This window comes from Ptychodera flava, chromosome 10, assembly GCF_041260155.1.
Source record: "Ptychodera flava strain L36383 chromosome 10, AS_Pfla_20210202, whole genome shotgun sequence".
Classification (NCBI taxonomy): Eukaryota; Metazoa; Hemichordata; class Enteropneusta; family Ptychoderidae; genus Ptychodera; species Ptychodera flava.
The window spans coordinates 7,723,615-7,750,740 of record NC_091937.1 but is presented as its reverse complement, the minus strand read 5'-3'; the positions used below and the strand labels follow the sequence as shown (position 1 = coordinate 7,750,740).

Below are 27,126 nucleotides of genomic sequence, written 5' to 3'. Positions count from 1 at the left end.
CAGCGCCTTTTCGAAGTCGGGGGCTGCTTTCTTGAATGTTGTTTCACAATCTTCACAAGCAGTAAATCAGCAAGGCAATGTGAAAAACTGAAAAAGGAACTCACTTCCATTTTCCACGCATTTGATCTCCGCATAACTATCCAAGCAAATATCAAGACCACTAACTTCCTTGACGTAACATTCAATCTGGAAAATGCTTCTTACAAACCATACAGCAAACCAAACAACCAGCTTCTCTACGTCGATAGACGATCCAACCACCCCCCGCCAATCCTGGAACAAATACCTATCTCAGTCAACGGCAGAATATCAAACATCTAAAATGTTGTCGATGATGTAAACATTAAAATATTTTTATTGAAATATTCGTTGCATGAGTGATACATTTATTTATTTGTTAAGCCTATTGCATGCATGTATGTTATCCAACTTACAAACTCAGGAAATTGTGCCACTAATAAAAACAATGCAAGTTCACGGAAGAAACTTACTGAGAAACAGGAAAATCATATACTATGAATGAACCCGACCAATGAAATCTCTCTCTCTCTCTCTCTCTCTCTCTCTCTCTCTCTCTCTCTCTCATATGTTTTATTTAGATGATTACATTTACTTTACTTATCTCATACAATTGACATTCCATTAATATCCTTCGAATGCAACAGATGCATCCGTCAATTTACATTACGTCTGGGATTGTTTGAGCGCCACCAGCGGCGTACACGTCGCTCAACCCCACTCTTCCCTTTAGAGGAATAGTTTAGTCCTCACCGGAAGTGGGATTTCCAACATGGCAGTCGTGTGACGCCGGTCGTGCGAGTTCGACTTCCTCCAATCTTTACGGAATCGACGTCGTGTACCCGCCGAGGAGATCTAGTTACCTCATTTTGCGAGAATCAGGTGAAGAGTTTTACAAACACACGAAAGAAGATGGGAGGGAAAAAACAAGCCCAACGAACAAAAGGCAATACTCGGGTAAGTTACAGCATGGAGGAACAGTTTGCCAGATGTTGTGCAACAACCGCCCAACGCTAGTACATATGTGAATGAGTCAATGACACCACCAAAGCTGATTTCTGAGAACATGATCGTTTAGGAATCGTGATCGATTTTAAACACTGATACTTTACGCTATTATTTAACACATAAAAACAAGTCTGGAGAAGCACAGTTTTAGTTAACGTAGTCTTCCGTCGACGCCGTAAGAGATTTTCACGGTCAGTAGAGAGACTGATGATGAAGTGTTGGGTTTGAACTTGAAGTTAACCTTGTTTTGTTTGAACGTCTCATTTAATTGTGCTCTTGACATCTGCAATAACATGAGAAAATTCATATTAAAATAGCTATTAACAGTAAGTGCTCGTTTGATGTTTCAAGTATTCGTCAACACGTAATGAATGGGGAATGAACAGATGATACGTCAAATTACCCTACGTGGTACCATGGCGCTACCAATGGTGGTACTAAGGAAAGGAGCTTGTAACTTAGACGCAGCAGTAGAGTAGCTCGACGTTGTCGTCCGACCCAACTACCCAGGTAAAACTTCGAGCTACTGTACTGCAGCTGGTAACTTGGCAGTAACTGTCAAACCTTGGTCAAACCGAATAACTCATAGAGGATATCCTGATCTTCATGTTCGCCGAACCATGGAAATACATACTAGTCTCGATATTTCATCAATTAAAAGTCATTCTTGTTGTTATAAACTGCAATCAACTATACCCTCGCACAAGTGAATACATAGACCTATAGGACTATACCAATAGCTAGTGATGTCTTCCCTTAACACGAGTCCCATTGTATGAAAAAGTGATCCGTTTCGTAGCTTCACAGTGACAGGCATAATGTCAACCCATAGAGGTACAGTCCCTCCCGGTTCCCAGACACTTCGCACCAAAACCACTTCGCACCATACCATCTCGTCCCATACCATTTCGCACCAAAACCACTTCGCACCAAAACAACCTCGTACCAAAACCACTTCGCCCCAAAAGTCATGTCCCCCAAACCACTTTGCCCGAAACTTAATCGCTAACTGGTAAAGCTGAAAATAACCACCTCCTGTCATCCTGGGACTGAAATTTTGAAAGTGTAAGCATTTCGCGAAATTGACATCGTGCAATTCCGCGCACGGCACCTGAGTTGTAGCATTTGTGTGTTTCTTTTTTCTTATTCTATCGTTTATGGTTTCATGCAACAATAAATGGTTCGTGGTAGCCAAAATGTCCTAACACATTAATGCTTCCAAGTTGTAGGTAAAAACAACCTTATGATACGTCGTAACATCGTTGTTTCAGGACGAGTTGACGGTACTATACTTTGGGCGAAGTGGTTTTAGTACGATGTGGTACTTGGGGCGAAGTGGGGTTGGGCGAAGTACCGGTTGTACTTGGGACGAGGTGGTTTTGGTACGAAATGGTTTTAGGACGAAGTTGCGTGGGGCGAACTGGTTTTGGTGCGAAGTGTCTGGACCCCCCTCCACCCACCCACTATGGATGGAGGGACTGTGGTAGAAGTCCCTCCACCCACTATGGATGGAGGGACTGTGGTAGAAGTCCCTCCACCCACTATGGATGGAGGGACTGTGGTAGAGGTTTAGTGTTCTCCATGGCTTGGAAAACTGAAGGTTGGCCACTTAACATAACAATACATAGCTTGCATTCTCTTTTGTTATGAAAATGTATATATTCTTTTGTATAGCATTAACACATGAATACATTATTAAAAACGAGAGGGGTGAAGTTCCTGTCAGAATCCTCTTATTGACATCATTAAGGTGCTAATAAAAGTCCCCCATTTGTGAGGGATGTTCAGCAAACATTCAGTTCCGCAACCATTACATTTTTGTCAGGCCTTCCGAGACCAGACATCGGTTCTATAAAAAAAATTAACCAACTTATTTGAAATGGTCTTTGCAAATGCATATGTTTCTCTCAATAAGCTAATCCGAAATGTGCAGTGATGCAAAAATGAAAACTGCCCAGACAGTTATCATTGCAATGTTTAATTAGAAGCCATTTTAATTCGTTAGGTGGTGGTTGTTGCTATTGTTGTTTGTTTTAAATTTCCCATGATGACATTGTTATTAGAGGTAGTTTGTTTGTTTACTCTTTGTATCTCCAATTTCTTGAATTTTTTATACCAGTAATCCAACATTATTGCAAGAGATTTCAGAAATGAAAATGAGCCATCCAGTTCTGGATGCTGTATAGTTTGAATGAAACTGAAATGTCGTATTGATTTGTCGCTAGCCATCCAGCAGTGGTCGCACAGCAGAGCTTCTTGCCAGGGAAGGACATGGTGCTGTTGGATTTGTTGGTTTTGGTTCAATGGCAGGGGACCTAGGCTATGTACCAATGAAAGTATCGGAAGAAATTGACTCTTCTGTTGATGGTGACTTCAGAATGGTAATGCGGAAAATGACCAAGAAAGATGTCACCACAAAACTCAAGGTAAAATTATTTATTGACTTAACCCCATTTACACACACTGTTGATATGTGATATAGAGCCTGTCAAAACATAAATTGTCATTCAGTGAATATAAGTAAAGCAAAATTTGAAAAGCTTCTGACAAGATCATTAGATGATATCATGATTGTGAAAGAGTGGAGTTAAATAACTTATAACGTGATGAAAGCGAATTATCTAAACAACCTTTTTGACCGTTCTACATGGTAGTATGTATGTACATTACATGATAGTGTAGCTTTAGTAGTACATAGTAATATTTGTGTTTTTTGCTGTTTTTCCGTACTTGCAGGCCATCCAGGAGTTTTCAGGAATGTGTAAACAGAAAGATGAAGCAGATGTTATTGCTATTCTTCCATACTGGCCAAGACTTTATGTGAAAATAGCCATGGTAAGTGATGTGAATAGGATACAAGTGAGATGTGGTTGTCAATCTGTAGCACAGTCTACAACACATGTAAATGTGTTTGTACAATGCAGTACCAATGCATGTACAATTTGCTGTCTTTGCACCGGCACTGTACAGTTCATGAACTTGTGTCAGACGAGGCTTTGTTGATGAATTTTGGAAAAGGCTTTCAAAGTCCTGTTTCACTTCTTCTTGACCATGCCTTACAGACTGATGTACAGTAAATCTGTCGGAAACGCTTTCCAACAGATTTGCAGATGTTAAGTGCAGTCATTCTTGCATCTGTGATAATTTCAGGATCACGATCGGAGGGTTCGTGAAGCCATCCAACAGGCCCATGAGCAGGTAGCATTGAAAGTGCGTCGCAGTCTGGCACCTCACTTGAAACAAATCATGGGACCCTGGCTGGTTGCTCAGTGTGATACGTATGCACCAGCGTCCAGTGCAGCCAAGGCAGCATTCAACAGCGCTTTTCCACCGGCCAAGCAAAGTGAAGCCATAACCTTTTGCAAGGAAGATATCTTGGCTGTAAGTTTCTATTTTAAAATTTAATTCAGGTTTTCGAGTCTGACGGTATATCATGTGTTTGGGGTTGTTAAAGTTCTACCTGTTGAACCCTTTGAATGATGCTGAGTGAATTCTCAGTTGCTGGTATCAGATCCAATGCATGGGAGAAAACCTTTATGAATAGAGCATGAAGATTGCAATAATTCCTCGGGTTTTAAAATTTAATCGAAACATGTATGGTGATGCAGGCATTGTTACCACCAGTAAATCGTCCTGTTACAGAGCATATTAAGCAACCATATGATACATGTATGCATTGCTCGACAATTTGTTAACTCTGGCTGTATTCTAGCACCATAATTGTATAAACCTCTTTACACAACATGGATGTTTCACTGGTTCTTCTTGTTCCTTTATACCTTCTACATCAAATAGTAAGTATGATACGGTATGCTGCCGTAAGACCAACATTTCATTTGGTCTGAGGTCCTAAAGCTGTAGTTTCTTTTAACACATGTAATATAGTCTCTCAAATAAAGATAACCTATAGTCGCAAGCTTTCTGGTTAATGAAGGTTGCGTATGCCTTGAAAGTGAAAGACTGAAACTTTCGCTCAAACTTTCCATCATGAAATTTTCAACCATTCTCTTTCCAAATAAGGAATAAAAACGAGGGGTCACTTTGCAGTTTCAAACTAGAGAAACAAATTATCTAATATTTATTGCTACTCGATTTGAAATTCCAAATGGCCACCATCCCTGTGTTAACTCTATAGGAAAAAATAAACTTTTTGATTTTTAAGAAAACTACAACAGTGGAAATTTTCTTACTTCATCAACTTTAAAATTAGCATCAGGATGAGATCAGGAAGAATTTAAAAAAATCTGAGTCTCCAAATGACTGACCCTGAGGACACATTCTACCTTTAATTTGGTTGCTGAAGACAAGAATTAGTCTGCATTATCTGTCATGTAATTCATCGTGTACAACATTTTTTTCATGCAGCACATTGAAGATAACATCTTTAAGCAGACACCTACAACGCTAAGTGATGCAAAGTAAGTGATATCACAAGCACATGTATTGTCATTATTGTCATCCACCTATAGTCCACTATTCATATTACAAATCACAAACTCTGATTTCCTCTTGTGTTTTAAGGACCAGTAACTGTACCTTTGGATGACTTTTTTCACTGTTTTTGTTTTGCATGCCAATTGTAAGTTTTTGTTCATCTTCCTATAGCAAGTTGAAGCTCTCAAAGTATATTATTATACTTGAATTAAGTACTTCAATTGAAACTGAAACTCAAGGAAATGTTACACTATTCTCTGTGAAAGTCAAGAATAAAAATCAGGAGTCACTTGGCCAGTTTTGGTACCAGACAAAAAAAAATCACTAAACATCTACTGACACTTTAAATTCAAAATGGCTGCCATCCCTGTTTTAACTCTATGGGACAAATCTAAATTCTCAAAAATAAGACATTGAAAATTTCATTTCTCTGCAAGCTTCAAAATTAGTTCATACAAGCAATATATCTGTTCTAGAAGGGCATGCTTCCTTAGGAATATCTCAGATTTGTTTATCACCAAGTTAAAAAATATTGTGTTGTCTAAGTCCCAGCATAAAATCTTTAAAATCTTCTTCTTGATTTCAGGTCCACTCCACCAGAAGAAGTAGAAGCCAAATACAACAGAGTAATGACATCCAGTTTCTTAGCTTTGAGATATTTCTTACTTGTATTGCCAAAACAAGAACATGAATTGCTACAGACGCAGTACACAGGGCTTCTCAGTGAACCAAAGTTTTGGAAGTATGCCAAGAACAAGGCTGCAGCGGTAAGGTCAAGTTAGTTTTCAAAAATTGTACCAGTGATTTTCAACGAAGCTTGATGATCAATTTGTCATCATGCCAGAATTGACAGTGATTTAAAGGTCTCCAGTCTCTACATTTTCAAACCCACTTTTGAAGGCATCAATGGATTTGATATTTTTAAATTTCATAGCCCCTCTGCTATTGTTTGATCTGAACACCCGAACTATCAAAAACTTAATCTCTCAAATCTGGAAAGTCAATGCTAGTTTTGCCTATAAATTAAATATGATCCACATAGCTTATTTTGGGAAATCAGAACCCCCTCCCACCTCAGCCCCCACCCCATCCCTTACCCTCTTAACCACATTTTCACACATATTGATCCAATCAAGCCATTGAAATCAATATAGTTGGATCAAAGGTAGGTAGTAAAGCTCAACTTCAAAGGTCAAAGTCCACAAGGAATTGGACAAAGCATTGATAAATATCAATACAAAGACAATGGGTTTCAGTTCAGCACAACAACTCTGTATGTGAGACAGACACATCATATGCACAATATGAATGATAAGCTTGGACCACCGCTCATTGGAAAGTCACCGACTGATTGATTAGAACCAGCAACGGGCAACTCTGTCTGGACTGACAGTTGAACAGTTGATTTCACTTGATCTACAGTGTACAGTAGCTGTTTTGAGTAACAATTACAGCGGAAGGTTGGAAGATGTTTGCTGAAGCTGACATTGTCTCACACACTTTGTTGTGGCACTGAATTTAAACCCACTTTATTATGCATACTGCGGTACACCAACCTGTTGTGATTTGCATTAGCATATTGCATTACTGTTATTTCACAATAAAAGACCTGGGTACGCTTGTTTCTATTTGCAGATCAGAGGTGCTTTTTATTCAGCAATATCTGCTGTGTGCCAAGCAATTCCCAATGTAGCTGAAAGCTATGCAAATAAGCTATGCCCAGCTGTACTTGGTAACATAGATGATACAGACCCTAGTGTATGTCAACCACTATGGGAAGCTGTGCTCCATGTGGCCTCATCAATAAGTGTAAGTTATTACATTAAAGAATTTTTTTTAGGAATTAAGGATTTTCAAAAGATGAACTACAGTGTTATTCAGTTGTACCAAATTTATTTATATCGAAATATTTGTTTCATAAAGACGTGACATCATTTTTGTTCTGTAATTTGAATGAAAGTGGCAGGTTTAGGTTTTTTTCATCATAACTTGGTAGATGTACTGTTCTCGTAAGCTAGAATAGTGCTTCTGATATTAACAGAGTGTTTAGACTATGAGTCTGTCACTCTCATAGAAATCTTCGTATTGTTTTTCATGACATGAGTGATTTTGCATAGTGATGGACAGACACAAATAAAATTCCAGCCATGATTCTTCAAACTGACTCTCACTCACTGGTTCCTTTACGTTTTTTTTTCTATCAGGACTGCTGGAAGCATGTGAATGCAAGGAAAGCATTTCTGCCAAAACTCTGGTCTTTATTCCGTCAAGCTGGGAATGGTTCTGCCACGGTAATCTATCCAAACTTGCTGCCACTTCTCAGTAAAATACCAAGTGATGTCATCGGACAGGGTGTCGGGTTTTATAATGAATTCTTTGGAAATATGAAACTAGGGTAAGTCCTGTCATAAACATAGAAATTCTTGATTAGCTTTGTTGTGACACAGTCCTTCTATGTGATGAGGAACCGTGGTTGTAATAATTGTCATTGTTTGTAAGTGTTCCTGTGATGTAAAAGCAGACAAGTCACCCACCCTAGCTTGCTGTAGATACAGATAGGTCACCCTAGTTTGCTGAAAAGAGAAAAGGACATCATGCATGTAATAAGAACATGCTTCCTAATTATCATGATAAAAACAAATACACCCAAAGGTTGCTATATGAGTTTCATTTGAAAGATAAACCTAGTATTATTGCTGCATAAAGGATGAAAAATCTGTAAAATACTGGACTTTGACCATGATGTTAACCTTGGTAAGGTACTTTAATAAATTATATGTATACAAGTGTCACACCTCAATAGATAATAAAATTATAAAATAATAAATAAAATAGTCAACAAATAATAGATATGCATAGATGTTTGAACCACTGTTTAAGAATTTGAGGCTGCATTAATAGATTACTGCATGTGAATATTATCTATTTTTTTTAGTTCCAAAAGGTGAAAAAGATGGTTGTTAGTCAATTAAGGGAAATTGTGTTTTATTGTGATCACTGCCAAATAAAAGAGTCTGTTTTTTTAACTCAGATTGAGCACAGACCGTGTTGAGAATAGCAGTAGTGAATGTTCTGCAGTGGTTAATGCGTTCATGGAGTGTCTGCGATACTCACTGCAACAGAATCTACAAAGCACAGATGAGAATCAAGCCATTCAAGATCATCTCATACTAGACCAGGTACTTGTCAATTTCACAAAAAATTGCTATTCACATATTGAATATTCACAGACTGAAACCTACAAATAGAAATCTACCTAATGTAAAATATGTGTGAGTGTGGACATCTATGAACTATACCACTGACACACTGACACCTTCACAAAATACCTACATTTGCCAAATGAACTCTATCTGAACTTAAAGCTCCATAAGCTGTATCTTTTGGCTATTTTTCCAGAACTTTTGTGAACAGTAAACAATGATCACTACACACATACATGCTGTGTTGACGAAAAGAATACTCGAAATGTCAGCATGACAAACAGATTAGGGTCAGACACGGTAGTTTATATACAGAAGCAGAATACTGTAAAAGTTGCCACAAGTTACAGCTTATGTCCCTACTTAAAGCTACATAACTTGAATTATGAATAGTAGCGTCTGTGTCCCAACTCATGAATTTAGAAGATTTCTTTTACCCTAATTATACCTTCCTTGAAGGCAGTACCAATCAGGGCAGTTATGACATTGATAGGTGTTAACGTATATTGCCTAGTACTTGAAATATTGAAACTGAATGAAAATTTTATATACATCAGCAACCTGGTATCACTCTTTAGTTTTCCTCTCATCGACAATTTACCTGTTTTAAGAGGTTGTAATAAAGTTTGTATAGCTCCTGCATAATTTGTGGTTTCCATGTGTCTCATGTTCATGAGAAGTGGATTTTATGTACAGGTGAAAAGTCAAGCGTATGGCTATCTTTAATTATGTAAATGTATATGTATGTATGTTAACTATGTTTCTACTCACTGAAGGAAGTTTTTGTATTTAATTTCTCACATCAACAGCTACTGCCTGTACTGGAATCATCAATCACAGAAGAAAAATCTCAGCTGTCATCATCTCCATTGTTTGCCCAAGTCTCAAGTCTTCTAAACCACCTGGACAAAAACCAACAAGCTGAAAATTCAAACAGTGAGACATACCGCAGGGTTTTTGATCAGTTCTGGAAAAATTTCTCGCCAGTCTGTGTGAATGTTGTAGGAACTGCCGAAAGTGATTCGTTACTTGAGAATGTGGCACATTTCTTGGAGTTTGTGAAGTCACCCCATACCAGTCGGAAGAATGTCACCAAAAAACGAACAAAGGTAAAATTTTCAGATGGGCCACCAGTCAGCAGTGGTGCCAGAAGCAAAGTGGATCCCATTGAAGTTCCTGAGGTAATTGAGACATCTGCAACAGCGCCCTCACAGCCAGAACCTCAGCCTATTAAAGATGGACCCTTACTGCAGCTGGTGTGCCAATTGGCAAAAAATTCCCATCAAATGATCCAAGAAAACCATTCAGTCAAGCAACAAAAATTTCTGGCCAAACTCATAAAGGAGTTTGCCTCTCCAATGTTATTCAAGGAACTTATGGAAGACAGTACTTCAAACACAGTGGATGCCGACAACAGTGAAGATGCAGACAGAGATTCTCAGGCAGAACCCACACTGAGATTTTTCCACAGCATTTTGCTACCATGGATGAGACAGACAGAAAACAAGGAAACAGACAATTTGTCAGTGGAGTGCCTGGTAGACATGGTGCTTGCAGTGGTACAATCGTCTTCTGATGACTCCAAGAAACTAACAATACTGAACCAATGCTTAGAGATGTGTGACAACACGCTGGTACTGTGTGACCTTGTGAAAAAGGTAATTGTTGAAAAGAAACCATTTTGCTTTTGAAAACTGATCACAAAATAATGCACTGAACTGTTGATAATATATCATACTTTTTTACAGGGTAGATGACAAATGACTATACTGGGGTAATGTCAAAAACATTGAGCTGCTTTATAATTATAAAGATATTTCTTTTGTAATGTGTGCATGTCTGTATTTTCCAATCTGATAGGCAATTGCTTGTCCAAATGATGTGGCCATTATGCAGTGGCTGAAAGGTTCTGGATTTGGAAACAAACTGGTCAAAGTTGCCGAGCAACTGTGTCATGACAGCCTGACCTCTGATTCCTGTGAGTCAACCAATGAGAGCAGCTGGATGCTAATTAGCCTTGGTCTGTCAACCAATGGGAAATTGGGTAGGTGTTGCCATGATTATTATATACATGAAAGGGATGACAGTGATTTGTATTCCTTCCCTAAAATGAATTTTCAATCGATATGAACTTGCTCAAAAGTATGAGGAATTGAGAAAGTATTTGCTGACATACATAAGTGTAAGTAAGAAAGGTTTCAAACATATCATTTTATTACGGCTGGCTGAAATTTCAATAGAAACTGGTTATTTTGTTTATAACTTTTTGATCCTGTTTACAGAGCCAGTGATTGCATCACAGTACATGGAGCAGATATTGAATAGATTTCACCAGTCATTACCAAGGTCAAGGTCAGAGATGTCAGGAAACGGACAGCAGTTACAGAGATGCATCAGTTTCATCTGTGATATCACTTGCAATTTCTTCACTGCTGTACAGGTACGTAAGATCATGACCCCTGTCAACCCAAGACCATAGTTCAATGTCATTGCTGTGATTGTTTGATGGAACCAGTATTCATAAAAAAGGGGTGCAGAAATGGGATAAATTTAATTGATATTGTCATGGACAATATTTAGCTCCCATCTTACCATAATATATATATATCCAATTTTGGTTCAAACAGTATTTTTGTGTAATTTTGTGCTGTGTATCCATGTTTATGTTTGGTTCAATGTTTTCTCATTATTTTTTGTCCTATGGACAGATTGCATCCAGTCTGAAATAAAGTGAACAATGATAATGATTCAAAATGTTTAAATTAAGCATTGTGAATCAAGTCTTAATATTCACCATGATAACACAGGCGAGAGTTGGGAAAGTGCATCTCAAAATGACATTTCACCAGCCACTTATCATGTACACAACATAGGTCATCCACGTTGACCATGTTGGTCAATGATCAGTTCAGATCGTTCTCTGGTGAAGTTGGACCAGCATGGAGCATTTATTGCAGTATGACATCAGTAGACATTATCACAGCAACATTTCTGCACTAAAGTATGGTCGATACATGATGTCAGTTTCTACTGAAGCTGTGTGAATAGATAGAATTCCTTCATAACATTTATTTAGCCTGTTTTTTCCTTCTCTTCAGGGTTGTTTTATGATCAAAGCATCTGAAGAACTGCTCTTTACTCTGTTCCAACTCAATTGCACAGAGAGCTACAATCTATCTGGTAAGGCCGTGTCAATGTTTAATGACCAGTACCTATAACTTGTGATGATTTTTTCACTTTTTTTATTTCTAATGTCAACTACAATCTCTTGTTCTACTCCCTAAAGCATGTTGAAACACCCACTGTTTAGCATATCACACACTGTCTACATGTGTAAAATGCAATTCTACATTCTAGTCTAGACCAGAATTCATGTGTCAACAATGTCAATGCAGTCTGCACATGTACAGGTTGAGTTGACAAGCTAAATTTTATCTCAGCATGGTTTGGAGAGTAGAACAAGAAACTCTAGTGAACAGTAAAACCAAACACAGTAAAAAAATCATCAAAAGTTACAACTTTTGGCCCTTAAACTGCTACAGTGATGTCATTTTAACATATTAAGTGTGCTTTCTCAATCACTCTGATACATCACTGACTCAGAGAATGCTCTCTCTGACACAAGAAAATTGTTCATACTACATGTACATTGTACACTAGCTAGTGGTATTGGCCTTACCTGAGAGAATTTCATGAATTTTTTAAATCGATAATTCAGAAATTTTGAAAGAGGGTAACAATGCTGGCTGGTGTTACAGACTCAACGGTAGTTTTCATCTGTAACAAGTCATTTGTACTATTCTTTTTTTTTCAGATTCTGTGATAGCAAGGTTGAAGCAAACCTGGCATGCTGGTACAAGGTCTCTGATCACACAGAGAGGAGGTTATCTAAATGAAGATGGATTTCTTTACAAGGCAGCTGTATGGATCAAACAATCAGCATTGTTGGTTTCTGCACCAATCAGGTACATTTTCTGTTAAAAAAAAATCAGCTTTAAGACTCATATCTTGCAAGCTTTCTGTAAAGATAGAATGCAGCCAGTGTCAACTGTATACTTCAAGATGAATGTGACTGTTGTAGTCTGAAGAAATGATGTATTTTTATGGTACAATGTACCTGAGGACAGATAATCAGACTCTCAAATTATTGGTCTGCTACTCTTTTGGGCTCATTTTAACCCTTTCACCCCCAGTTCCCTGTATACAGGTCCAACTTTACCATAGGAAACATGGATTTGGACAAACCATGGTGGTGAAAGGGTTAAAGCTTAGGGAATAATTAAGTTTCCAATGGCTATTTTTGTGATAATCCAATATTTTGTTTTTCCCATAGAGTTAACACAGAAATGGCAGCCATTTGGAATTCCAAAAGTCAGTATATCTTTGGGCAATTCAGTCCTGTAGCACACAATTTTGTACAGTGAGCCCTGATGTTTTGTCTTGGTTTTCAAAAGAGATTTGTTTACAGTTTCCTTATTGAAAGTTTGAGGAAAGGTGCTAAGTTTTTCAAATTCAAGGCACATTACAGTTGCTTATTTAACATTGTGTAACTTTTCCTTTTCAGTGTGAAGAGCCTAGCAGAATCAGCCATTGAACTGTGTGAGATTGTTGCAAGTTGTCTTCCAGCTGATGAAGATGATGAGGATGATCACAGCGATGGAAATAACAGCACCGTCCAGTCCCTGCTAGAATTGATGTTACCAAGCACTAATGACTGGCAGTTACACAAGACGCAGCTACCAAGCTATGTAAGCATCATGAGTGTTATGGAATCAGTATTTTCTCCGGAACTGAGATTTCATGGAATCTTTTCCTGGTGCTGTCTATCATTTGTAGTGCATACAGCCTCACATGTAATCCTGGCAATTTACTCAGAGGTGTTTAAACAAATTTGTTCTTAGAAATTTAATCAGAAGGGGCTAAAATCCATTTGTAGCTGCCAGCAACCAAGGTTAATTTGAGTTGAGAGATGTTCCGTAAAGGTTCAAAGAAATTACCTTTGAGTGACCTAGATTTTTGATTGAAAAAACATACAAAAAACTCTTTTTCCAACACTGAAATACACATCTATCTTCTGTTTCACAGTGGAAATCCAGTGTTGCCATGAAGAGGGTAATGACGTTTTCTGACATCCCAGAATCCTCTCCTGCAAGCTGTACCTCAACACCGAGACACGCCCTACTCAGCATATTTGTGTCAACCATTCTGAGCAAATGTTGCCATGATAACAAGACGGAAGATATCAACCAGGCAGGGGATTTTGATGAAGAAGTTTTGACTGAGATTGCATCTCAAATAGACACGAGTAAATCTCCATTCAACATCGATATTGGTGATTTCTCTAGTGATGTCATGGAGTGTGTGTATGGGCTGACATGGTGCAGGGCAGTGCTTGGTTCCTGTTGTGATGACAACATGGTAAGATACAGTTATGGTCAGTGTGCCCTCTAAGCCAATATGGCGCTCCAGGATGCAAACAAATTTGCTGTGACACAAACAAAATTTTTAGTTAACAAGTAAAAGTATAGGACTGACATAAAAAAATTTTATTATTCCGCAAATTTGTGCAAAGTTTCCAGAAATCCATGTTTGTTAAAGGGCACGTTGCTTATGTTCAATGAAAGATAGGCTTTTAATGTTTTAGATTGCATTCTGAATAAGTTACACTCCTCACACCTTTTGGAATATAACCTGCAGGAAAAACTGCTCTTTTACGGCACACTGATACATTTCAGGTAACAACATTTTTTGTGATATTTTGTAAATATTTTATTGTATGATAACTCTCATAATTTAAAACTGTGTTTCAGGATCTGAAAGGAGTGTCTGCAAACCTTCAAGAAATTGTTGAGACTTTTGAGATGCTGAATGCAAACTTTACAAAGTTGTTGTCAAAGTTTAAACCAGGTCATTGGGAGATAATGATGTCATCAGTAGTTCAAAGGTGATAATTGATTTTCACAAAGTTACAGTCAGCCCATCTTTCTTTTTTCGCCTGCTTCTTGGGTGAACTTTGACCCTTGAAACCAAAAAAGTTTCATTTTCAAATCTCATGCTTTTCTCATGTCATAGAAATACTGTAGTTTATGCAACTCATATTTATTTTGACTTGAAGATACAATTGATTGAGGGTAATCGTACAATAGACTATATTGTAGATCTATGTTGATCAGAAAAGACTTCATTTTTGTAGGAGAGTATGATCGACATTTTACAAATTTGTACAGCATCGTGTTCAATATAGCTATCATCTCTCTTATGATGTGTCTCATGTTTTGTACATGTTATCAGCTATCAAAAGACACTGTCTTATACCAGGCTTACAAACTTCTCAACTTGATGTTTTAGTCAGGAATATTTTTGTTCAGGTTGTTAAGTTCTATTTTTCACGTCTTTTTTCAGGTCTCTGGAATTCGGCAATCTTTGGTCTCTTTCTACCGGCTACCTGTTGTCAGAGATTGAGAAATCAGAAATAAAGTTAGATCAAGATATCATACAGATGGCTGGATCACTTGACAGGTAAAGTACAGTTATTTGCCCAGTCAGGTTCCAGTGTTTTCAATACGAGTGATTGGTTTTCACATAAGAAAGGGTGTTTTTGTGTTTAATGTGCCGAGAAGGGTGTGTAGATTGTCAGTCCAGATGCGTAAAATCTAAAGATAGAATAATTAATGACTCTGCAAATTTGCAAATATTCGTCACCTACTGACACTTTGACTGGGGTCTTCTCCAGCCAGTGTCTTGCTCCTCAGAAAATCCCTACACAGTATATACATAGCATTGTGATGTTCATATTTTTGTACCTCAAGCGTAGACTGTCCAAAATCTACTGGCATATTAAAGAGCAATGGCTTCTTATGGGAGTTTTCCATATTAAACTCTCTTTCGTGGTTGGATGAATGATACTAACCGCATTTCCAAGTGTGGAGGTCTGGATGAAATACATTGTATTTAAAATCAATACGGCAGAAGACAGATGAATTTTACTTGTTTACTTGTTTGACCATAAAATTTCACTAATTTGATAAAGTAACAAACATGTAGAAGAGATATGAATAGACAAGTAACGACTGATAACCATAGAAACACAGGAGAGAAGAAAGACACCATTCATGAACAACACAGATATGTAAAATTAAATTTAGATTTATCAAACCTTTCAATCAGGTGTGTTTCTATTCTAACAAAACTGGTATGATCAGATGTAGTTTAGCATACAGTGGCATGTCACAGTGCCCTTCTGTAAATTGCACCAAATGTCAGCTTTGCAGTGATCATCTACCAGGTACAAAACTTTACAATGAACACTTTTTCAATGATTTAAAGTTTGATGACTAACTTACAACATCAATGCTTACAGATTTGCTGTACTTGATGAGGGCAGTCTTCACACACTGCAGTGCATTATACCATATCTGGACTCAGAGTATGTACTGCAGCTAACTGAAATCAATACAGCTGGGTTAATTACCGCAACTCCAGAAAACATCAGTACATTGACAGGTTAGTGTGTATAGAGCTGAAATTCAATTTACAAAAAACCATTCATACAACTACCATAAAGTTCACCATATTTCTGTGACGTGGCTGTGCTCAGTATCTGAATATTGCAATCTGTTAAAGTGACCTATAGTTTTGATTGAACATTGGAAAATTTTAGTTAACTTATGGAATAACAAACAAGGTGTTCTGATAAAAGCTGTGGTTGAACCAGTCAAATATTGATGATGATAATAATCTATAAGTTGTATGTGATATTTGTACAGAGAAACCCACAGGCATCTAAGAACCTATTTATGCAATCTACTGTACTGCTTATAGTATTGTTGAAAGGAATACTTCAACACGGTAACCATTTCAGAGCATTACTGTCATGTTATGCTCCTGTGTAGTATTAATTAATCACATTCACCTTTAAAAGTGGTTCTTGTAACAACTATAAACTTACCTTTTACTCATACCACCCTGACAGGTAGCCCAGCCCCTCTCTAAACCCCAGGGCTGGACCAAAAGTTTGACAATTATTATGATATCTCCTGCAGTATCTAATACATATTCATATTCCATGATTTATTCCAGGAGGTTTTGGCGCATTGTCTGTCTTGAATCAATGCTTTGCCAGTAGTGCTGGAACATCACATCTACTATCCAGCATTCTTGATCTGCTGAGTTCACTGAGAGAAGAGCAACTCTACCTGTTCTCATGGTGAGAACTCCTTCAACAATCTGACATTTTATTCTTCAGTGGAGCCCTATCAAACTTTTCCTTTTCTTATTAATGATTTTTGATAATGTTTATCAAAATTTGAAATCAATTGCAATATCTATGAGGTCACCATTTTATTCATATACAAGTGTCAACACATTTTCTCATACATGTAGTCCAAGGTTCTTTACTGTCTGTACCTTTCACGACATCAACTCCAAAGTGTGATATACAGTATACTCTGATGTTCTGTGTCATTTTAGACAACTGGCCTATAGTGTTCAGGTACTTTATAAATAGACATTTATGCAGAAAGAAATATCTTGAACGTGCAATGATGATGTGAAGATTATGGACAATATGTAAAATATTATTCAAATTGTATTCTATTTTAAACCTTGTGCACATTTGACTCAGTTTGAACATTCAGAACTTTTGAATCCATTCACTAATTGAATCATACACTTACATGTAACAACAGGTAGTGGCCAACCTAGAGAAGTGAACACACACTGGTATTATACAGTAACATTATAAGATATACATTAATGAAATAATCTTGGCTGTTTTCTTTTTCTTCCACAGTGATGTGAATGATGGAGCTGCCAGCAAGGTTATTTTCAACATTGAGGTGATCCAGCTGATGATAAACTGTGTACAAAGACAGCCAAGCCTGATTGTCACCACTCACTGGGACTTTGTTATGTGCAGTATTGTCTCCTGGATACAGGTGTGTTGCAATTTGTCTTCTATGCATATAAGCTTTTGCGTACAAATTAGCAAAGATGGCGGACTACATACATCATCTTTCAGTGCATATTCTGCTGTACTCAAGGTTAAGTGAAGGTTAAGATGCAAGTCATTTCATTTCTTCATTCTGCATAAATTTGCACAAAGTTGATGAAAGAATTCTTTATTTCTTCTACATTGATGTCTAATTCCGCAAAATTTGTACAAAGGTTGAGCAGTTTTTTTACAGCAGCTCGATCAAATAAAGGCACAAAAGTCATTGTTGGCTACTGCTACCAGGCAACAGTTGCTAAGTGACAAAATAAGTTGACTTGAAAAGGGTGAAGTAAACTTGTGCACTATATTTCTTAGAATACTAGACTGTATTATTACTGATACATACAGTACTCGTCCTTTGAATCCCCGAATTTACAGTTTTTATTGTCTTGATACTCTGTTAGTACAAATGTATCAGTTCAGACATGTTATTTTGCTGTGCAACAATGTTATTCAACTTTGCATTAAAGACTAAAGAGTACCCTATATAATTCCATCAATGCATTCTCTTTCATCAACAGAGCTGTTGTGAGAGCTTAGGGAGGTCATCATCAATTGTAACTCAAGTCTTTTGCTGTGTGACGTTTGACCTTTTAGAGGTCATCGCCGATTACATCATCAGTGATGCAAGCATTGTATCAACCAATCAGAGGATGGAATGGGATGAGTTTTTCAGTGACAGTGCGTACACCGCCATGTTTCCAATTTTCACTGAAATTGCAGGTGAGAAATTCTTGAATGACTTGTTTTCACTCATCAGTGAAATGGTTCTTTGCAATAATCAATGATGTGAGGATGAAATTGGGAAGAGACTTGACAAGATTTCTTACTTATTGCAAGCCATGAGCAAGATAGTTAACTTATAAATTGTGTAGAGTAAAATAATGCCGTAATTATTTTAACAAGCCTTGCTGCTTTTTATTGGTTTTACTTTAACTTTGCTGCTGGGCTACTCACAGAAAAGTTGATACCTTTCTTAAAATGTAAAACTTTACTATAGAGACTGTAGAGTTGTGTCAGAATTTTGTTGTGAAATTAAAAATTATTGCCTTTCATGTACATGTATGTCTTGGTATGGAAGCAGTGAAATGTATGTTGTCTCTTGTGGTAATAATTTTTTTGCAAAAACTTCACCTGTCTGCATGGTGAAGGAAATATCATGTCTTCTGTATCTTCCCTTTCAGCAGGAAGTTAGACAATGCCAATGAATTTGCTCATGAACTTTCTGACACTACCAGTGCATGTAGAATCTTTTATCACACAGTCCATGTTGATATTAATCTGTAACATGTATTTTGTAAAAATATTCCTTCCAGGAGTATCTAAAAGGCAACCCATCTGAATATTTCTGTGTAACTTTATTTTCCCTGAAGGAGATGCAACAAACAAGAATAAGCAAAAGATTGAAGATTACTTGTTGCGGTCACTTTGCAAAGCTGTGGTGGGAATCTCAGCAGAGCAGATGAAATCGTCCAAGATAACCATCAAGCTGAGAGCAGACTGTCCAACACAGCTACCTGACAACGTACAGTCTCTATTGAATCATCTGTGTCCAATGTTGATGACTCAGAACAAAGCAACACAGCTAGCAGCATATCAACTGCTGCTCAAGTAAGTCAGCTTTCATCACTGTTATCCCGCCACCCCTGGCAACCACCATGCAAGTCAAACCTGCACATAAACAATCGGTTTGCCAGTCAAAGATTGAAGAAGGTGGAGCCATTGTCACACCATTTACCACTTTGGTAATATATGCATTGTAAAACCAAAACTGTTATATACTTATTTATTTAAACTGACATTCAAAATAGGCATTCACAGGGATATGTAAAAGTCAGTGACAGAATTACTCAAAATTTCTTTTTGAGTCTTCCCTGGATACAATGTAAGAGTCTTCAAAATCAATTAAAAAATGGACATCATTTGCTGAATTAATTTTCTGAACATTCATGCCAAGAGCTGAAACACATCACTGTTTAGACAATTAACGCATCACTGTTCTTCTCAAATTCATAATTTTGCAATTAATCACAATGCCCAGTCATTCTTACCTCACAGCCATGTATAATTTGCTAACAATGAATGCCAAGCGTTACTTCTAAGGGTTGCTGATCATTGTATCAAATTAAGTTCAGCTATGTTTCAAATGAAAATAATAAGATCTGAAACTGTTTACCAACACTTACAGATTGATGTCAGAGTTACCAAAGTACGATGAGGTGAAGGTCAAGGAAGATGAAGACAAAGAAGAAAGTACTTTGTGAGTATTGCCGAGCATCAAGTAAAGGTGTTGAGAATAGGCATAAGAACTGAATGGTACTGGTATGAGTACTACAAAAATATGCAGAGCACAGAGTTCCTGCATGTAGAATTCAGAATATACAAATTCCTGTATCTTGTATGTTTAATCAAGAACTTCTAGTACTGACATTTATTACTGCTTGAAGTAAGATTATAAGATTATTCTTTTATGCAAGTTGAATCGATGCATTATTGTTTGAAATATGCAAAGCAATACTACCGTCAGCACTGAAACATTTTCTGTATAATTCTTCTCATAAGATCTTATAAGATACTTATATGACTCTAATGAGCAGATTTTGCATGGGATGGAAGAGGATATCTTCAAAAACACTAGTTGCCCTTATCGATCACAACTAACATATCAGACAATTCTGGTGATACCAGATTCTTGAAATCCATTTTCGAGCTAAGTTAGGGTAGGGTTTTATGCATGGATGTAAAGTATTTTTAACAGTACCCTAAAAACTTGGGTGAATTTTATATTCAAGCATGGTATTATCCTCAAATAATAAGTATTTTTGGTCCAATGCAAGCTACTTATAAGACCCACCCAAACATAAACAGTGAATATTCATAGATTGGGATAATTTTAAGAATTTTTCTTTGTATCTTCACAGGCGACCTCCATCCTCCCTGATGGATGTCTATAACTTGACCTCTGCATACATGGATGGTATCTTGTCTGGCATCAGAGTGGGTGAGAGTGTCATCATTGAGGGCTACAGTGATGCTTACCACTACTCATTAGCATATTTGTTGTCATGGAAACTGCTGCTTGCATTCTTCAAAGGTGCAAGTGCTGAGGTGAGTACTAATATTGGTGTATTGACCTTATCATTGTTGTTTTCTTACCCTCATGATTGGCAACCTGAAAAATTATTACTTTGCATACAGCACAGCATTGATTATTGCAACAATAATATAATTTTGTATCTCCAGACAAAATGTTTATCTGTGAAAACAATGCTCATGATGGGCATACGTTGGTTTCTATTTTCATTTTATATGCTCTGACTTTGGAGAGAATACATAATTGTTCATTGATTCACATTCTGTCTCATCCTAGATGAGAGCTGGATATGCTGCACATTTCCGGAAGCACAAAATGGTGGACACACTCCTGGACAACTTATTCCGGTTGATGCCCAAAGCTCCGCTCATAGCTGATAAGAGTTCTTCATCAAAGAATATGTTTAGCGTTCAAGTGAATCTTAAAAACCAAGGTGAGTTCAGGAGTTCAGTGACTAGGCATTGGCAGTTTCGTCATCTCTTCTGAAACTGCAACTCTGCACTTCACCCACCCTTTGCATAGTGTGTTTCAATGTAGGGAAGTGTCTAACTACCCAGGGGATCACATTTTGTTTTGAAAGAAACAGTTGTAGACCCACAGGTTGGTGGATGTTGATAGTATGCAGGCCTTTATAGTCATCTTACCATCCCACTTTGTCTTGAAATATATCTTTGAAAGCAACAAAAACAAAACTGAAAAATATATTAGTTTGTGTTCCTTAAAGAATTTCATAAGGTATTATTCTCTGTAAATTTCTGGAAGGCGGCAAGTCAATAGCCCTCCTCCAGAACAAAGTGGCACACTGACTTCTGCAGTGTTCTATGGAAAATAGACAAAGTTGTATTGTAGTGGTATAAACAAATGCAGTGGATAAATGTATACACAGGAATATCCACACACATCTATGTACATTTCTGCATGTGATTTTTGCACCTTGGTCCATTGGAATTTCAGGATTTAGGTATAGAGAATTTACCTAATGAAATATCTAGACCATTGTGAACCTGAATAGTGCTTCACCAGCATATAGATAGCCAGAACACTGTGATCACAAGCTAAGTGTTCTTTTCAGTAAAATGGGAAGTAAAGGTCTCCACTAAAATATGAATATCTTTTCTTGTATGACTAAATCTTAAAGTTCAAAAATTCACAAGAACTATCTTGTATTTATTCATTCCTACCTTATCACACTTTTACCTGTAGGTGATATTCAGTCACCTTCGGAAATCCGTCACCTATGTTGCTCTGTCTACTACAGTACATTAGAGGATGTACCAGCTATGGTTAGACAGTGGTGGGCTGAACAAGATAAACGAGTTGCCTCGTATGTTGATACGTAAGTGCAAAAATAATAGCTTTCTTGAAGTTCACTGTTCACTGTTGCCACACATAATTCAATCAAAGTTTAGAATAATATTTTTTAAAAGAGTTTCATTTTGAGGACAAGAAAAAGAGCTTTTTGAGTATCAACCAACAGATGTGCAACTACTGTCTCTGTCTTACAGCACGATTCTGATAAAATATATTTGAAAATTCACAGAAAACTACAGTTATTTGTATCAGCTTCTCTTCATGCAAGAAAAGTTGAAGGATCTAAATATGATAGTAAAAAAATAAATGGTGGTTAACTGCCACAAATTTTATTGCTTATTCAACCACAGTAATTAACATCTTGAGTGAAATTACGACGCATTATTTTACCAAATACCATTCAACCCCTACTCCTTGACCCTCACCATCAGCTGAAGATGTCATATAATAGGCATTGTGTTCATGAATAATGATCAAGTTTGTCCTCTCTAAGTTACATACAGTACACTAACTATTGTAAGTTCATCATGTTTGTACCACCATTCAACAAATCGATGCAACAACTTTAAAGTTAGGGCTCTGAAATATTTATATCTGAATGTCAAATTTCAGCTTTACAACCAAGTACGTCAGCCCACTTCTGTGTTCGCAAGAAATTCAATCAGTTCAACACACCCAACACAACATGGAGAACATGTCAGTGAAAGGTCGACCTATAACGAGAGAGGTCATTGCTACTTACACCATGGAACTTTCCGAGGAGGTTTCCGTGGAATTGGTGATACAGCTGCCACAGAACCATCCTCTGGGAATTGTTACAGTTGGCAGTGGAAAGAAAATTGGCGTCAAGGCAGCACAATGGAGGAACTGGATGTTACAGTTGACAACTTTCTTAGTTCACCAGGTGAGGAGAAATAAAGTTGCCAAGAAGTAAACTTTTCAACAACGTTTGCATGCTTTTGCAGATAATGTTCCATAGTATTGGCAATACTTTACAATATTGGAAATGGGTTTTGAAAGGGTCCAAATGCTAAGAATGTTTTCTTAATCATAATTACCAGCATTTATAAGTCATCAATGGCCACTTGCAGTTTGTTAGCTGTCTCAAAGATATAGTTACAAGCCAATCCTTACATGTAAGAATCCAAAAAAAATGGGTACACCTACTGTATAGCAGCCACCTTTCCCTGATATAACCATGAATAAGTAAGTCTAGAAGTGTTAGGTCAAGATCAGCAAAGTTTTCACTTGGACTAGAGACTTTGCCATTCCACTGGTCCAATGGATCAGTGATTAGCACCCTCTGATTACCATGCAGGATCTCCTCTGTCATGTAAATACTGATAGATACACTTGTTTCATAAAGAATGCATGCAGGAACTAGCAAACTAGACTGTAGGATTAGCAAACAAGACTGCAGGACAAGCAAACTAGAATACAGGATTAGCAAACTAGACTGCAGGACTTCAACTGATATCGCAAATACTGCACGAGTAAATTTGCACTATGTTGCATGACACTTCCAACTACGGAGAAATTTACACCTTACTTCACTGAAAATAAAATACACTGAGTTATGCGCTTTGTTTTTATCAAACACCAAGGGCAAATATAATGATGTGTAGCAATATTGATTGTGTTTTGGAAAATGTTGCCCTGGGTACGGCAAAAGTGTACAAGATTTGAAATTACAAAATCCCCATCTCTATGCTTTTCAGAATGGTTCTATACTTGATGGACTGATGCTATGGAAACGGAACGTTGACAAACGCTTTGAGGGTCTTGAGGAGTGCATGATATGTTTCTCTGTGATCCATGGAAGTAATTGTTCCTTGCCAAGACTGACATGTCGGACTTGTAAGAAGAAATTCCATTCAGAGTGCCTGGTAAGTCCACTGCTCCTGCACTCTGTTATTAGAAATTTAACCTCTATCATACAGACAACACCATATCAAACATTCTGTTATTAAGGTAGTATGTGCCTCGAAAGTGAAAGATTTTAACTTTGCTCAAACTTTCCCTGAATGAAACTTCGCATCCTTCTCTTACCAAATCAACAATAAAAATCGGGGGTCACTGTGCAAAGTTTGGAGCTAGCAAAACAAATTAGCCAACATTTTGAGATATTTGAAATTCAAAATGGCCGACATTCCTGTGTTAACACTATGGGGGAAAATTAAATTTTGTATTTTTTAAAAACTAAGCCAGTAAAAGTCTATCTTTCTCCAAGAGCTTTAAAGTGAAACCCTCAAGTGGTATATCAGAAAAGAAATGTAAAAGTTTGAGAGTCCATCTATCTGTCCCCAACGCGCATTCTACTTTAAGAATTAAATCGGTAATTTTGATTTGAGAAACCACGATATATTAGATTTATCTATAAAAGTGCACTTAATTTTTTGTTTGAATTATGGAACAGAGTCGTCACTTTCATAAAGGTAAAACTAGAGACGACAGTGTTCCCTAACCAGGTCCACTATTTACCATTAAGTTACAACTTTAAGTGACATAAGTGATGATGGATATTCGAACACGTGTGTTGCGAACAAATTCATCGTACTGTACTGGTTTCTTTTAGTGAAAGTTTGGCAGTGTGAAAATCCAATAACGTAATTACATTTTGAACTTCTCTCAAACACAGTGAGTCCCAAAAATAGGCTGTTAGAAGTTTAAACTGCTGATATACGTCATGAAATAACAAACATTCAAAACAAAATCTGAATGGGTATTCAGTATCTAGCATATACAGAGTTTCCAAGCCATAACTGAAGCATGTAGTCAGTGCAAATGATCAAAATAGAGCTGAATTTTCTGTGTCTAGATTTGATTAGTTTAGTTTGCTGTGCACGTGTTTTATATACTCATGGTCCCTGAGAGAGATTTTGGTTGCATAAGGTATACATGTAAGGTTGAAGGACAAACACCAACCGGTGACAATCAAGGAATTATCAATCAGAAGCAGTGTAAAACCCTGCAACGTATATGTACCAGTGCAAGATTTTAAAAATTTAAATATTTTGAAATTAACCTACAGTCATAATTTTGTCAGTATTTATTACAGTCACAAAAAACACATTATACAAATTATATAAAAAAAATTGCCTTTCATCATCGAAATGTACAAGATGGAAATTAGTAAAAATGTGAACTCTGTTCTATATGCACAATTTTATCATTTTGTAAAATGCATAGTCTTTTTTAAACTAATTGAAATCTGTCAAAACTTTTTATCAGGATAATTTTGCACAAAAACAGGAAATTCACTCTTTTTCAAGCTTGTTCTTTCAGCTGTTCATCAGAGAATTTTAACTAGAGACCTTTCAGCACTGTCCCTGGAATTACGTAAGATACTGGAAGGACAAGGTTTTCATTCTGAATATCAAACAATACAACTCTTTGAATTGTAGCAATGTCTTCACTGGTACTTATTCACCGACAGGCAGTTAGATTTTTGTCCCCAGAACCTCATCGTAACGAAAACTTTCAACCTTGGTGTTCAGTACAAGTAATACAAACGTTTTAGTGACCGTTACATACAATGCAAGTGTTTACACACACTGTAACATTGTGTTACACAACAGTCTTTAATGCTGAATTTTTCCACTTTTTTACAGTACAAGTGGTTCAGTACCAGCAACCAATCAACCTGTCCAATGTGTAGAAACCTGTTTTGATTTGTGGACACAAGTTCCATCAAACCAGGAAGTCCATGAGAAATATCGGAATGTAAAAAGTATACATGAATGGGGATAGTCTCATGCTGCTGCCCTCTGGAAAAGTAATCCAAATATTAAAACTCTGTATCATCAAGCTAACATGCGGTCTAAAGAGAGTACGCCATTGTTTTTAATATCTGAAAATGTGTACAGTGGCAAGCTTATAACAAGTCTGACAATGAATTTTTAGGACTGCTTTTTTTTTTAAGATCGGATAATATGAAAGCAGAAATATTCAAAAGTGTGTATTAGTAATTATGTTTTTACAAATTTTGTCAGGAAAGCTGTTTGAAAAGTTAAGTTATCAATGCTGCACAAAACTTTGCTGCACACTGGGGGGCATGGGATGTATATATGTGGTTATTTACTTGCAAACAGATTTTCCCGGAGAAAATTGTGAAATAGATGCTGGTGATGAAGCTACAATAATAACTTCATGAAAGACTATTATTGGGGCACCATCTACTTTACTGACATAATTCCATGCGTTGAACACATCACCTGCAAATGTGCAAAATACCAAGTATTTCTTTACTCTTTCACCACTATGGTTTGGCCCAACCCATTGTTATCAATGGTGATTATGGAACTGTTTGCAAGGAACTGGGGCAAATAGGTTAAAGGGACAAAGTTGGTCAATATACATAAATTTTGTTTGATACGAGATACTACTTATATTGTCTGACATGTTGAAAAACACTGAATGAATGAGTGACCATGCATATATTCGACCCTGATTTTAGACAAACCATCGCGAAAATGAATTAATGGTCATGACCAAAATTAAATTCAATTTACGCGATGGTTTCATTTATCGTTTTTAAAACCAGGTCGAATATATGCATGGTCACCCATTCATTATCTTTTAACATGTCAAACAATATAAGTAGTATCTCGTATCAAACAAAATTTATGAAAAATGGCCGACTTTGTCCCTTTTAAGTCCTTTTATATTTCTCACTTTATTTTCATCCATTCAGTCAAGTATCCAGTTTCAAATTTGAAATGCATATTTGCATATGATGATTTTCCAAAAGTGTCATTTCAACTCCTGAATGTATCATCAATTGACTATCAGATGTTTGATTGCTACAGTATTCACATGTAATAAAATGTAAATATAGAAGTCATAGAGAGTTACAGGAAAGTCTTTGGACTGAAATCATATGCTTTTATTAAAATCGAAAAATAATAAAAGTAATAAGTTCAACTGTATGTTTATGTGTTGTATATTTGTTGAATGAATAGGTGATTCTTAATTCACGTTACGTTTGTACAGTATGAGTTGCAGTCCGTTTCCTTCATGCAGAGAGCAGTTGAAGATTTTATCCAGTTGTATAAGTAGAATCTGGC

General features: G+C 36.9%; 1 protein-coding gene across 1 annotated transcript; it reads left to right on the top strand.

The window, feature by feature from the left end:
- Positions 1-783: 783 nt before the first annotated feature.
- Positions 784-26,986, top strand: LOC139141893 (E3 ubiquitin-protein ligase listerin-like). Its single transcript, XM_070711651.1, has 30 exons — positions 784-975; positions 3,252-3,452; positions 3,763-3,861; positions 4,177-4,407; positions 5,392-5,444; positions 6,047-6,227; positions 7,096-7,269; positions 7,665-7,855; positions 8,492-8,639; positions 9,473-10,321; positions 10,524-10,707; positions 10,946-11,103; positions 11,762-11,843; positions 12,478-12,628; positions 13,228-13,411; positions 13,749-14,081; positions 14,474-14,607; positions 15,066-15,182; positions 16,024-16,166; positions 16,743-16,869; positions 17,455-17,599; positions 18,177-18,378; positions 19,029-19,266; positions 19,844-19,915; positions 20,577-20,763; positions 21,026-21,182; positions 21,953-22,085; positions 22,673-22,964; positions 23,779-23,946; positions 25,672-26,986. Exons 1-30 carry the CDS (start codon positions 931-933, stop codon positions 25,729-25,731), a joined length of 5,439 nt encoding a protein of 1,812 aa, XP_070567752.1. The 5' UTR covers positions 784-930; the 3' UTR covers positions 25,732-26,986.
- Positions 26,987-27,126: the final 140 nt, after the last annotated feature.

Coding starts and splice junctions, on each gene's coding strand:
- LOC139141893 (XM_070711651.1), top strand. CDS start 931: ATGGGAGGGAAAAAACAAGCCCAACGAACAAAAGGCAATACTCGG. Junction 5,445..6,046: donor ACAACGCTAAGTGATGCAAA/GTAAGTGATATC, acceptor TCTTGATTTCAG/GTCCACTCCACCAGAAGAAG. Junction 6,228..7,095: donor CCAAGAACAAGGCTGCAGCG/GTAAGGTCAAGT, acceptor TTCTATTTGCAG/ATCAGAGGTGCTTTTTATTC.